Source organism: Megascapheus bottae, chromosome 12 (genome assembly GCF_031878675.1).
Source record: "Megascapheus bottae isolate mThoBot1 chromosome 12, mThoBot2.hap1, whole genome shotgun sequence".
Classification (NCBI taxonomy): domain Eukaryota; kingdom Metazoa; phylum Chordata; class Mammalia; order Rodentia; family Geomyidae; genus Megascapheus; species Megascapheus bottae.
The window spans coordinates 24,850,528-24,865,640 of NC_143520.1; the positions used below are offsets into that span (position 1 = coordinate 24,850,528).

The 15,113-nt window shown below is 32.8% G+C and overlaps 1 protein-coding gene across 4 annotated transcripts in view; it reads right to left on the reverse strand.

The window, feature by feature from the left end:
• Window positions 1–309: 309 nt before the first annotated feature.
• Galnt13 (polypeptide N-acetylgalactosaminyltransferase 13) overlaps window positions 310–15,113 on the reverse strand; it is a 497,787-nt gene continuing 482,983 nt past the window's right edge. For all 4 annotated transcript variants that reach the window (XM_090342814.1, XM_090342813.1, XM_090342815.1 and 1 more), the window contains one exon: window positions 310–8,289. In XM_090342814.1, the coding sequence (XP_090198940.1) occupies window positions 8,149–8,289 (141 nt within the window). In that variant the 3' untranslated portion in view covers window positions 310–8,148. The remainder of the gene's footprint in view (window positions 8,290–15,113) is intronic.

A 15,113-nucleotide genomic window follows, 5' to 3' on the forward strand; every position in this document is an offset into this window, starting at 1 on the left:
TCATTTATAGAAAAATAATATTTTAGTCATTAACATATTAATTGTCTATTTCATAGGTTTTAGATATAGGAAAAAAACTCATATATGTGCTCCAACATTTTCTTGATGCTCAGTGATTGTATGTATTTCAGTAATGTACAAATGAAACACAAGCATGGAATACTTGAAGATTTTTTTTCTACTCAAAACAATAACAATGCTTGGGGTAAAAAGACCACAGATACAAAAGGAAAAACTAAATTGGCATATTTTAATTCTACAAAAATGTATAAATATTTAAATTTACATAAAAACAATTATACCATTTAATGATGCTTACAATTTTTAAAATGTTCAAATCTTTATGCACAATCTAATTTTGATGAAAGTTAAACAATTGTTGGTCAAGCATGTCTAAAACATGATTTCTAGCTGTGACTATACTGACTGGAAAAAAAAGAAGCTCCTCCTGAAAAAAATACCAAATCATAGGACCAAATCTGTTTTTCCATTCCTTTGTTCTAATTTTAGCTGACAACACAACTGGAATCAAGCAGCTCACATCCAATTTTACACCAACAGAATGCAGAATGCACGATGAAAATTTCATTTTTGAAGTAAATGTTACAGATATATTGCATATATCTATATAGTGTATATATCTTAATCATCTAACTTCACACTTTCATTACAGCTCATTTAAAACAGAACATAAATGATTATTCACATTCACACAAATAACTTTATATAATGTCATCCTAATAGTTTTTTTATTTAAAAGACAGTTGACAAATGACTATCCCACAACACTACAATTATAGAGAGATTTTAAAAAACAAATACGATAGACAATTTTCCTTTAGAATTTATTGAATAATAAAAACACAAGTTGGGCACAAATTTACACAAAGTATTTAGAATACATTTGTCCATTCAACACCTTAAATTCATACAATAGCTCTTATGTTTTAACATGATATGGCCAAACCAGATGTACCCTCTGCTGTACAAAAGAGTGTCTCATCTTATCTCTTCTGTATTTGAACATATTGGGGAAAAGGGTGGGCAGTGATTAAATCCTGACACACAAGCTGCCTAGGGACAATTGAATGTTTTGCTGCCCAACCAATTTGGAGCTTTATTCAAGCTTCAAAGTTCTCATTTATGCTGAGTGACAGCTTGTGGATGGTGACACATCAGTGGAGTGCTTGAACAGCTTAAATTCTTGGTATTTGTAAAATCAGGGTACTTTTCAACTTCAGAATGTACATACATATTTCAGTCATTCTACTATTATTGTATGATTTCCTTGCCTTCTCTGTATTTATATTTTTTATTTATTTCTAAGCATCGAAGAAAATCAAATTTATGTGTAAAGTTTACTGGAGCTATGAAGCTAAAATGGGAAGCCTAGAAACAGTGTCAATTTCCCTGCAGTCTTTAAACCTACATAATATAGAACTGACCCAACATTCAGAGTAATAAATGGTCTAATACTCTGTACAAGCTGTAGGCCATCCCATCTTTTAATTGGAATATAATTAAAAAGAAACAAAGTAACAGTATTCCATGTTATTGCTGAAGGTGCTTTGATTTTGTTCCCTGAAACCCAGTTTATCCAAGATGATACAAGGTTTTATTTTTCTATCATCAGTGTATTTTCACAGAATCTGTATTTTTGCTATAGGTTCTTACTTGATGCCTATGATATTATTTCATATCATGTATTTCATCAATTTGAAAAACAATGAGAATTTAAGTATATCTTAAGATTTAATGTACCAGTGCAGATCTGGTTAAGTACCTGCAGACAACAAAAGTTGGATCCTTCTTTGTCATTCTGCACCAGGATTAAATCCAAATGGATCAAAGACCTGGAGGTAAAAGCAGATACACTAAAAACTTTACAAGAAGGAATAGGAGATACACTGCGTCTCCTTGGCACAGGTCAAAAATTTCTTAATAAGGACCAAGAAACACAACAAACCAGAAAAAATTTGGATAAGTGGGACTGTATTAAACTGCAGAGCTTCTCTATGGCAAAGGACATAGCTGGCAAATTAACTAGAAAGCCTACAGAGTGGGAGAAGGTCTTCACTAACCATACAACGGACAAAGGCCTCATATCTAAAATATATCAACAGCTCAAAAAATTGAACCACTCCCAAACTACTTTCCCAAGGAACAACCATCCCATTTAAAGATGGGCCAAAGATTTAAAGAGAGTCTTCTCTGAAGAAGAAATAAGAATGGCCTAGAGACACATGAAGAAGTACTCAACATCTCTGGTCATAAAAGAAATGCAAATCAGAACAACTCTAATATTCCACCTCACTCCAGTTAGAATGGCCAGGATCAAGAAATTTAATAACAACGGATGCTGGAGGAGATGTGGCCAGGAAGGATCACTACTACACTGTTGGTAGGAGTGCAAACTCATCCAACCACTATGGAAAGCAGTATGGCAGTTCCTCAAAACACTAAACATAGAACTCCCCTATGACCCAGCAATTCCACTACATGGCATTTACCCAATCGTCCAGGAACAAGGACATACTAAATCCACTAGCACAATGATGTTCATTTCAACACTATTTACCATAGCAAAGATGTGGCTCCAACCCAGATGACCCTCAGTTGATGAGTGGATCAACAAGATGTGGTATTTACATACAATGGAATTCTAAGCTGCTGTCAGAAAGAACAACATCGCCCCATTTGTAAGCAAATTGAAATATTTAGAAAAAAATCATATTAAGCAAAGTAAACCAGACTCAAAGCAACATAGGTTCAATGGTTTCCTTCATTTGTCATAATCAGTAGAAAACTTGGGCTCTCCTAGCAGACATTTATAATAGAACAAAAACTAGATAAATAAGGCCATATAGTATGAAGCTAAATGACAGGACCTCTAGGATATAGAAACAAAAGCCATATAATGAGTGATTGTTGTCCTTAATGTACTATGTTATCTCTCATCTCTTTTGCTGTCCCTTGATTATCTCATATTGTTACAATAGGTCACCTTGTTATCTGATATATTGTACATATGTGTATTTTGTTATTTGAAATCGGATAGAGAAAGGAGGAAAACAAGATGAGGGCTAGGATTGGTGGGTGGGAAATGGGGAGCAAGACATGAGAAAGGGTATCAATGTATTTGAAGTAATGTACCTTTTCTCTGGTATATATAATGTAACCCTTCTATTAATTATAATAAAATATATGGAAAAAAGGATTAATGTACAAATGACATAAATTTTAATGAAGTTACAATTCTTATGCTACCTTGCCCTTATTCAAATATATATAAATAATTCTATTGGGTAGTCTTGGAAGCTTTACTTCTATGTATATGATCCCTGAATAAAGATCATATTGTCAGACAGTTGGGGCACAGTTCCATTTATAAACAAAGAGATTTAAGATATACCAGTTTTGTTGATTGCTTTTTTCCTATAGTTGTCTTTTGTTCACAGATTTTCAGTCAGAAAAAAATTATAATGCATTTTATGAAACACTAATTTATAGATATAATTCTTAAGAGAATGTACATCTTCCCACTAGAAGTCAAAAAAATTAGAACTTTTGATGGCCCTTGAATAACATTTTAAAAATTAACATTTTTTAGCTTAATGAAGTTACTCATGTAAGATAGCAGCAATTCCAGAATCTGTCATTTCATTTCTTTTTTTTTTCTTTTTTTTTTTTTTTTTACCAGTCCTGGGCTTGAGCTCAGGGCCTGAGCACTGCCCTTGGACTTTCTCAAGGCTAGAGCTCTACAACTTGAGCCTCAGCACCACTTCCGACTTTTTTCTATGTATGTGGTACCAAGGAATCGAACCCGGGTCTTCATGCATGCTAGGCAAGCACTTTAACTACTAGGCCAAACTCCCGGCCCTGTCATTTCATTTCTATAAGGCAGGATAGTTCATACTTTGTCACTGAGGACGACATCTAATTTGTACTTTAACATAAAATGATGGTAGGAATAAACATCACTTGAAGACAATGTCATATACATACCATATAAATATATTATGGGATTTAAGTAGAAAAATATGATGCAGTAGCTCTTAATAATCTTAACACATACTTTTCAGTTTGTTCAAGAAAGTTCTAGAACAGTTAGTATGTACCAAGTTATACACCAGTTGCTGAGACTATCACGTGAAAGAAGCAGAGTGAAGACTCTTCCTTAAAAATGCATTATGATAGGCAGAAAGATGGTTAAGGTAGTCCTAAAGCTATGCCCAGATCAATTAGCTATGTTGCTTCATCTCAAATTACAACTCATATTAATGGCAATAAGTAATAAAACAAATATCTGTTATTGTAAAAAACACATTATAGGTTGGGAGAAAGTTTATGTAGCACACACGAAGCACTAAGTTTGATCCCCAAACCTGAACACAAATCAAGCAAACCAAAAAACCAAACATCAAAGTGAGATTTGTTTTGTAGTATACAGGACTGGGTTTTGGGAATGGAGAGGTGTGGAAGTAAAGAAAGATTAAAGAGTTTTCCAGAGGTAAAGAGAATCAGGAGGGCAGGTGGAAAAGGTTGGCTTACTAATGGGATAATATTTAAATAAAGACCTAATAAAAGTCTGTGAGGGACATTTGTGAGGCAGTAGCCACCGAACATAAAGGATAAGTCTTGCTATGGAAGCCAGTGGACAGTAAGTAAAATGCATACTATCAAAAAAAGGTACATTTATAGGTTTCAGATGAGTGTATACATGTATGTTTTAGGGATATGTATCTACATGTGTGTACATCTAGGTGACACATGCATATATGTGTGTATATTTGTATGAGGTATGTATACTTACGGGTGTATGTACATATGTATGTGTCTACGAAGAGAGGTGTCCTCATGAAGGAATTGAGAGTTCACTGGTGGAAGATGAAAATTTACTGGAAGATTGCATACAGAGAACTGAAACAATCAATTCCCATGCAATAGAATCTGAAATGGTTCTACTTCGTTTTGGTCTTATTCAGCAAATACGATTTGAAACAAGACTGGCAACAGGTAGGAACCAAATTATTGGCATACAACACACAAAATGTTTAAATGTAGTGACAGACAGCAGATGTGGAAAGTTATTGATTTTAGTAACAAGGGGAGAGGAGTAACAAGGTAATTTGCTATTGGATTAAAGGAAATTGAAAGAGAAGCCACAAGTAACATTAGATCTTTGACCTAAGCATCTGGAAAGTTATTGCCATAATAGTTCAGAAGAGAAAGGGCAGTAAGAAATACCTTATAATGAGTATTACCTCTGTTCCCTAGAAAAGTGCACAATGAATAATTGATGAATTCAACTATGATTTTAATATTCTGTTCTGAATGTGGATATTTTTTTGCCAGTCCTGGGCTTGAGCTCAGGGCCTGAGCACTGTCCTTGGATTTTCTCAAGGCTAGAGCTCTACCACTTGAGCTTCAGCACCACTTCCAGCTTTTTTTCTATGTATGTGGTTCCGAGGAATCGAAACCATGTCTTCGTGCATGCTGGCCAAACATTCTACCACTAGGCCAAACTCCCGGCCCCAGAATATGGATATTTTTGAAAAAGTTTAGTTTTATTTTTTGGTTTGAAGGGGCTTTGTAATATTTTATAGCAAATGTTAGATATAATAACAGCAGATTTCCAAACCCTCTGAAGATTTAAAAATATTCTTTGGCATAAAACTCATGATGTTTTAGGCTACCTTGTATGATCATAATAAACTTTCAATTATTCAAAATATGGCTGAAATGTTCCAAGAAATATACATGATATCAAAAAAATTTCATCAACTATTTTCTTGGCAAAAGGAATTTTGATTGACAAATCAAAATAAGTTAGACAAGTTCTCAGATATTTAAGTTTTTAAGTTTAATAATTCTGATACTATTTCCCCTAATTTTGTCATCAGGAGGAAGTTAAGGAGTAAACATGAAAAGGGGATGTTGTCAGACCCCAGATGATTTGAGCGGATATAATAAATTTAAGATTGTGACTTCTTTGCCAATTTACTGTGAAATATAAGGTCTTCTTTAGCATTGTACCCATAACCTAAAATGAAAAAGAATTGTCAATAGGGAAAATAATCCAATATTTTACTGCCCTTCAGAAAATGATTTTTAAAATTATAAAGAAATATATTGTTTCTTCATGTTTGCATGTATGTGTAGGGTGTGTGTGTGTGTGTGTGTGTGTGTGTGTGTGTGTGTGTATGTGTGAGTGTGTGTACAAGAGAGGGAGGGAGAAAGTGGAGAAAGAAAGGTTGAGAGAATCTGAACACTTTCCATAAAAGCTTTGAAAGAGAAATGAGGCACAGAAAAATATAGACTTCTGTTCCAGATGAGCCTTCTTCCACCAATCCCATTTCAATCCGGCTTTCTCTTGGCTTCTCAGTAGATTTTGATTACAAAATCTACATATGGAGAACAATTTTCTGTGTGTTTAAAATGCTACTAAATTTTGAAACATTATTCAAAATGTCAATGATACAAATTTTCTTTCTTTTCATGTTTTCTGCTTATGTATTATAAACAAAATGGTTTTTAACATTGAAAAAGACATCACCTTAGCCTAATGATACTGAATCCCTTGGACCCCAATTTATGTAAAATAATAAGTAGTAGGTGAATTATAAGTTCACTAAAAGTATACTAGGTTATCTCCTGGTGATGACATTGTTAGCATAGCAATAAAATTCTGATATAAATGCATTATTTTTAAAATTAATTCAATCAGCACTGTCAAAAAACCCTCTAAATGTAGAAGAGTTAAACTTATGTCTAAAACTTTACACTTACCTACAATTCTGTGCAGTGTAATTGGGAAGTCACAGCCTCATGCAGGCATGTCATAGGTATATCTGATTTGGAGAATTGCAAGGCCAGTAAAATCTTTTGATCTAGCTCTGCCAACAACTGTATGTGGTTACTTAAAATTAAACAAATGTAGGAGCATTTTTTAAAATGAGATTCAATAAACCTAGGACTGGAAATGATGTTGTAAATATCCAAATGACCCTGGGCAGAAGGAAGATTATCTGCCCCTGCCAGTAAACATAAAAGATGCAATTTAGAAGCAAGTTACCACTTACGGATTGGGTTTTCTGATACCAACTCGGAGTGGTATTGTTAGTCTTCATTCTGCGTGAGGAATGATCTCCACCTAAGTGAAATATCTCACAGCAATTGTGGCAGTTTGTCTTCTCCTGATTATCTGAGTCATTTCATTTGTTTTTCTTCGTTTACTTTTTTTGGCTAATTTCTTTTCATTTCCATTTTTTCTTTTCTTTTTCTTTCTTTCCTCCCTTTTTTCTGTCCCTTATATTTTGTGCCAGGAGTGGGGCTTGAACTCAGAGCTTGGATGTTGTCCCTTAGCTTCTGCATTCAAGGCTAGTACTCTGCCACTGGAGCCACAGCTCCATTTCCATCTTTCTGCTGGTTTACAGGAAATAAGCGTCTCACCAACTTTCCTGCCCATGCTGGCTTCAAAACCTGATTCTCAAATTTCAGCCTTCTTGTTGTAGTAGGATTATGATCATGAACCACAAGTAACTGGCTTTTTAAAATTTTTATCTAAATGTGAAATTTTTTTAAATATAAAGACATGAATTTAATATGGAATTTATTTTCTTGGTACAAAATATGGAGCCTAACATTTTAAATGTTGAAGTCAATGGCAATCAATAATTTAATATGTAGTCATACTATTGACATAAAAATTCAACATTTGTTTCCATGAAATGCCAGTAGAAAGAGTAAGTTAATAAATTAACTGATATTTTATAATGAAGATATTTCATAAGGCTTTACATTATCTCTTTTTATCTCTATGAAAACTAAAACCAAATAATTCCCCAATAATCCTGGTATTTGGGGACAATAAAGATTATTTTTAAGCAAACACAATTTGTTTTTCAAGTTGTTGTAATGTTTAATAACATCTGATATTATTTATGTTTTTATGTGCTTCTTCAATCAGATACAAATTTTAGTAGGGAAATAATCAAACATTCCTAAAAATGAATCGTAAACAACTGTGTTTTAGAGTACGAAAAGTAGTTTTTAAAATGTTCAATCCAGAAAAGTTAATACCTTCCCCTAACCGAAACAATGAAGAAACAAAAATGTAGACACTTCCATGGCTGGGAGAAAGGGTCTTCAAGCCCCTAAGGTCATGTTTCTCAGCAGCCACTGTTGAGATCTGCTTCCGTTGCAGTCCTGCATGGTAGGCACCATTTTGTCTTCTTCAGAGGGCTCGTCAAGACACTGGTTACTGTTAACATGTCTCAAGGTGAGTCTCTGCAAAAGACATCCAATAATCAGTGTAGCCTGTTTCATCTTTACTACCACATCAGATTGAACTGTCTAAGACATCAAAAATAATATCTTAGACTGAGGAATAATGATTAAGAAAATGGTGCACAGGTGTCTCTGAAATAGTAATAGCATCAGTTTTGTCTAATACACATTAATTTGCAGATGGTTTAAGAAGTTGGCCTACATTTATCATGGGATGCCAAGAATTCAGACTTCTTTGTAAAAGGGCTATTTATGAGCTTTGCGCCCTATTTAGGGCTATACATATAAACATGATTTGCAAAAGTTTAGTTTTCATAGGCATGTGTTATTTAGTCACTATTTGGTAAACATGAAGTAGATGTCAGAGCTGTGATCCAGATGAATAAAACTGCTATAAATGCTTCCACCTCAAAATATTAAACAGTGTAAAATTATATTAACTGTAAAAATTGGTTATTATGGCAACAGATAATGTGTTGTATTAAAGTATACTCACCATATTTTGACGTTCATGTTTAAGAACCCTAAAAATATTAATTTTAGAAATTCTATGCTTGTATTTTTTCCACAAGTTTAATAATTATGTCATGGTAACCAGTAGTCATGATACATCACTTCTCCAAATTTACCAAATCAGAAAAAACATTGTGGGACTTTTCAGATGTACATTTAAATTGTATGTTTATGTGTGTGTATGTGTGTGGGGGTTGGGAATTGTGAGTGAATGTACATGTGTGGTATTTGAACACTAAGCCTTGCACTAGCTAAGGAAGCCATCTTCTACCTCAATTGCAATGCCAGCCACCACTAGATTTCTATAATTGTCTATAAATCTTCTTAGATTTTTACCCAGATACTATAGGAAAAACTCTCCATCCACAAATGATTGACCATATGTGAAGTGATTTGCATGCATATCTCGAAAATAGCAACCAGTATACCCCAGTAAAAATTACCAGGATTAAGTGTGATGAAGTATTTTTTTTATTCTTTTCTTTTTTGACTCTTGACATTGCACTGTCTTGAAAATGAAAACACGAGACTTGTGAAACAAACATCAGAGAAAGACCAGTCAGAGAACTCTTATCTATTGAAAGTAGATCTACAATACCCCAAACTGAAATACTGTGAGACACAATGGAAGAGAGGATAGACTTTGTGGAAGGTGATATTTTTAGTCTTTAGTAATACATTTGCTTATGGTAGATTAACACAATTGTGAATTTTATAAATACTTTAGGTTTGTCTATACAAAGCATCACTATAAAAGTTATCGTGACTATAATCCATTTTAACTGTTAAATAAAGTTTTAGTGTGATTATTAAGATGCTATACAGACGTGTTATTTTTAAAAAAATAATTGTGTTTTATTGTCAGGGTGATGTATAGAAGGGTTACAGTTATATTTGTCAGGTAGTATGTCCATTGCATCTTGAACATTGATATCCACTAGCATGTTTTCCTCCCAATTTCCCTCCCCACCCTTCCCAATCATCTTGTTTTTCCCTTTCCCTTTCCTATTTCAAATAAACAAATAACCTATATACAATATACCATGTACCAAAGTCAGATACAGATACACAGACATGATTGGCCTTAAATAGAGCTAAAAATTACAATACAATCATCAATTATATTTATATACATATATATTTGAAGTAAGCATACCTATTTGCTAATGAGAAATACGAGTTAATAAGGATCATTAAAATAAAGTCTGAACACCCAACTTCTAAAACTTTACTTGAGAAAGTAATTAGAAACATTTCCAAAAATATTTCTAAAAACTTCTGCCCTTGTGTAGTTTCTTAGCCACCATTTTTGTAATAAGCTATCATTACATGTTTCCATAATGGGGTGCTGGAAGCCATCTGCTGCTTGACTTACTAAGAGACAGGACTTGGTGACTATATGAAGAAGAGTGTGGGTCTGTTTGACAAAGAAAATAATGAATAATGACAAAACCAAGCACAAAAGGTAGTAATAAATCAATCATCTTGGGCAACATATAATTTCCACTAGATAAGGCTGGGAGACACATGTCACAATAATTGCATCTATGAAGCTATGAGCACCATCCTTTTTGAAGGATTTAGTATCAACTCTACTCAGCATACATGAATGGAGATCAGACTGAGAATAATGAAGATGAGCTTGAGCTCAAATGGTGAAATTTTTGGGCATAAAAGTTGTTATAAACTAAAGTAATAGTGAAATGTTTTTTGAGGCCAAATGGGTAGTGCATGCATATGTAAATAGTTATTCTAGAGTTTTCTGATTATACATACTGGCTTCCTCATTCCTTTGCCATAAACTATAATGGACTCCAGGTAAGAATCTGGGCGATAACTTAGCTTCAAAGGTGTTACTTTAGTTTGCACAGTGTCACATTCAAACTGCCCCTACTGAAGTTCTGATGGGGCTAACAGTGTTTCTCAAGATTCCATAAAAGCTGTTCATTCATTAGAAATCTAATGAAAAGTTAGTGAAGACACAAGATAAAAATAAGCTTTATTTTGATTCCTATTCAGATCAAATTGTCCCCAAAGTAATTATTAATTAGTTTGTTTCTTGACTTGCATCTACTTCTGCAATAGCATAAGCTCAAGAAAGTTGCTGGACTACAGCTTCTGATGTGATGACCAGTGCCAGCCCATGGGAAATATTAAATAAGTTGGTTGATTGAAACACTTAATGAAAGATCAAAGCAGAAACTACAGTTCTGTTGGAAAAAAATAGCATCTCTTGGGCAGCTTCATGGAAACAATCATTGGATTTATCTTTTCAGGGATTTATCGTCTACAGTAAAATTTTATATACATTATTTGGAAAGATAGGAAAGATACAAGAATATAGTGTATATTATTGGGAAAGGGATCATTTCTAATGATATCATTTGACTTGTTAAGAAGATGAATTTTGTTAAGACCTAAATTTCTTATGTACATTGTTGGTTAATTTCAGTCTAGATCATCTTCTACTTTAGTGATATTTTCTTGCTGTTATAAACCTTTTTTTTCTCATAAATTCCAGGTTAATATCAAAGACTCTACCATTAGAAATTATGAGTTTCATGTGCTACTGAAAGACAAATTTTATTTTTTTCCTGACATAAAACAGACAAATGATTTTTTTATGTGTTTAGAAAACCAAGTGACTACAGAAAGTGACTTTAGGACATTAATACAACATACAATGTTCATAAGAAATTAATTATAATGTTTTCCCTAGAAATATGTTTCACATAAATGACCATAAAAATATCAATTTTTTTCCAAGTATTTAAAAAAATCCATAAATCAGAAAATAATTTAGAAATATCAACCGCATTGCTATTATATTTGCTTTTCATCTTTAAAAAAACATAAAATCTGAGTTTTACTTGCTTGAAAAGTATGATTTCTTTTTCTGAATATTTTGTCTTGAAGAAATAATGAGTGCTCATATTTGACTATTTTTAATAATTTTATGTATGAGTACTTATATAATTGATGTCATAAAATTAAACAACATTCTTTCCATTTATAAAGTGGGTATCTTTTCTATCATTAAAATAATGTGAAAGTGCTATGAAGAGACTCATTTCTGTAAAACAGCTTTGCAAAATTTATCTAAATTTTCCATTTGAGATAACTTTTGGTTTGGTTACTGCAAATAATGCTTAAGCAAACATCTTTTGAACATCAGCCCATATCTGTAGTGAGTTCTTTCAAACTTCTTTTTTAGGAGTGAAATTACGAAGTCAAAGTTATGGACATTTTAAAGTAAATTGGCAAAGGTCTTTATGAAAATATCTGTGATGATAATTTATCAGCAACAGCAACAAGTACTGTGTCCTGCATTTTTGGCCACATTGTAATATTAGTATTACTGTATTTCACCAGCATGACAATATGCTTGTTGAAAACAATTTTTCCTTATGGACAGGATGAATAAGAAATTAATAAAATAACATTTTGTAGATAAATTCACATATGTAGTTGTAATGCTATTTTCACTTAACAATGGAACACTTTCTTTGTTGTTCATTCAAAGTTGTGCATAAATATATTGGGTATATAATTTACCCTTTTAAATACTCTCTATTAAGTTTAATCAGTCTTTCATCACGTTTATTGCAAGTGACTCATTAGGAGGCTGTCATGTTACCTCAGTGTTGAAGGCAATATGACATCCAACTGAAAGACCCTTGACTGCCAGATATCTTCGCCTCTAGTGGTACTCAAAATATTGAATACAAAACAAAGTAATATGAACCTTCAGGTATGATTTGTCTTGGTTTCTAATGGAGAGTTATTTAATCATTATCCCTTGAAATACAAAGCATTATTAGTCATGAGACAAATACAATTTAAATAATATTATTTTATTTTTAATTTATTTTTATTATTAAATTTTGCCAGTCCTGGAGACTGAACTTAGGGCCCTAGCAGTGACCGTGGGATTTCTCAAGGCTAGAGCTCTACCACTTGAGCCACAGTACCATGTCCAGCTTTTTGTCTTTCTTTCTATGCATGTGGTACCTCAGAATTGAACCTGGGACTTTGTGCATGCCAGTGAAGCACTCTACCACTAGGATGAACTCCAAGCCCTAATAATATTATTTTAATATGTGCAAAATTTGTTAGTGATTTATGTTTTCAAATATATTTGTATTGTTTGCTAAGATGAAATATATCTATCCTTTAAAAATAGACATATTTCATTTCTATAATTTCAAAGACAACAGCTCCTTTGTAAGACCAATTAGAATCAAGCTAGGGAAACAATTCTACTGACCAAAAAAAACATAATTTTGTAAATTTAGATCAAATCATTTTAGTAAAATAAGTAAATACATTTTTATTTTTTATGAACAGCTACTACTGACTGCATAGTTGACTTAATAAACAATCACAAAAGTGTCAGTATACAAAAAGTTTCAAATAAACCAGCAAAACAATTAACTTATTATGATGAATATATTAGATGATGAACAATACTATAGTGAAATTTATGATACAGTTAATTTCAGAACATAATTAATAAATTTTCCTATTAACAAAATGTATATTAACAAATATTTAAGTTTAATATAATAAAGTTATTGAAATTATGATCTCTTTACAATTCAAACTATGCAGTCAATAGATCAAGATACCGATATTTTAAAAGTGTACTGTAAATGCTCAGTAAAGAGGAAGTACGCATTCCACACTAATCTACTGAAATTTCTATTCACTATCAAAAGTTATGGGTCTTTAGGAATACGGGAAGTTTATGCTTGCCTAATGTACTCTATTTTCAAAAGGCAAATTCCACTAGGATTTTATTAGAAATTCTACATGGAGACATAGCTAGGTTTTACTTGTACGTCACTTACCTTGAAGTTATATTTCCATTTACCTGATTTCTGATAAATGTAAATAAAAGAGGTTCATTAAAGACTATATAGAATCTTTCTGAACTTTCATTAAATATCTATCTAACATACTTTACCTGCTGAAATATAATTTTCTGTACTGTGGCTCTAAGGAACACTTCATACAGATGGAGATAGAGTTTGTAACAAGTATTTTCACAGCCAATTTTCTCAGTCACATGAAAAGCAAGACTTATTTTTAGTGACATATTTTGCTTCGTTTTTCCTTTGTTGCATAGTGTTTGCTGTGCTTAATAAGTGTTCTAACCTAAAATTAGATTCTTACACTGTATGTAGTTGCCTGGATATTCAAAAAGAAATGTGATTAAGTGCACATATTGCAGAAAAATGTAAATTTCAAATAGGTTTGAATACAATTTTGAAATTAAAACAGTATTTAAGGAACTGAATAGGATGAAATGAATCAATAAGAGATGTACATGGAAATAATGTTTATTATTTAACTGACAGATGAATTCAACTTTTTTGCATTCAACTCTGTGACAATAGAAGTGTAAAATATTTAATTAGACCATCATGATCGAGTAGTCTTATGATTCCCTGTTTACCTAACTAGAACTATTTTCCTATGATTAAGGAAAGGAGAGATCTAGCAAATAATTGCTGTTATTTAACTATTTGTAATACTGTACATTTACTGTATTAGATCATCTCCACTGAACACAAGTAATTATATATAGTACATCAATAGCTTTTAGAAACAATGTATGGAAATAGAAAAATGTCAGGTTGATTGCCAGGAGCTGACATGCACAAACACAGATTATATGGACAAAAGGTACTCCAGTTTCCTACTGAAAAAGGTCTTGAAAATAGTATTCTCTCCTGTGAGATCATTATTAGGAAGGTATCACAAAAAGACAAATTTTAACCTTTAATTAATTTTATCATTCTCTCTTCTCTCCTTGTTCACCTGAGAAGTAAACAGAATCAAAGTAGTTGGACAGATCCCATACTTACAGGCTTCTGGACATTGCTTCCATTTTTTTGTGGATACTCTAACAATTCTGCTCATTTTTATATCTTTTCTTAGTATGATTGAAAGGACTGTGGAAGATAAGGTGCTGAGATACTGCTATTCAAATGGAAAGACTCACAACTGCACTGAAAACTCACTTCCCAAGAAAATTATATTAGGATCTGAATCCTAGCTCTGATGTAAGCAGAGTAATCTGTGCTTTAACTTTCACTTGATAAAGGCTAAACAAAGACCGCCGGGAGTTTGGCCTAGTGGTAGAGTGCTTGCCTAGCATGCACAAAGACCCCGGTTTGATTCCTCGGTACCACATACATAGAAAAAAGCCAGAAATGGTGCTGAGGCTCAAGTGGTAGAGCTCTAACCTTGAGAAAGTCCAAGGACAGTGCTTAGGCCCTGAGCTCAAGCCCATGACTGGCAAAAAA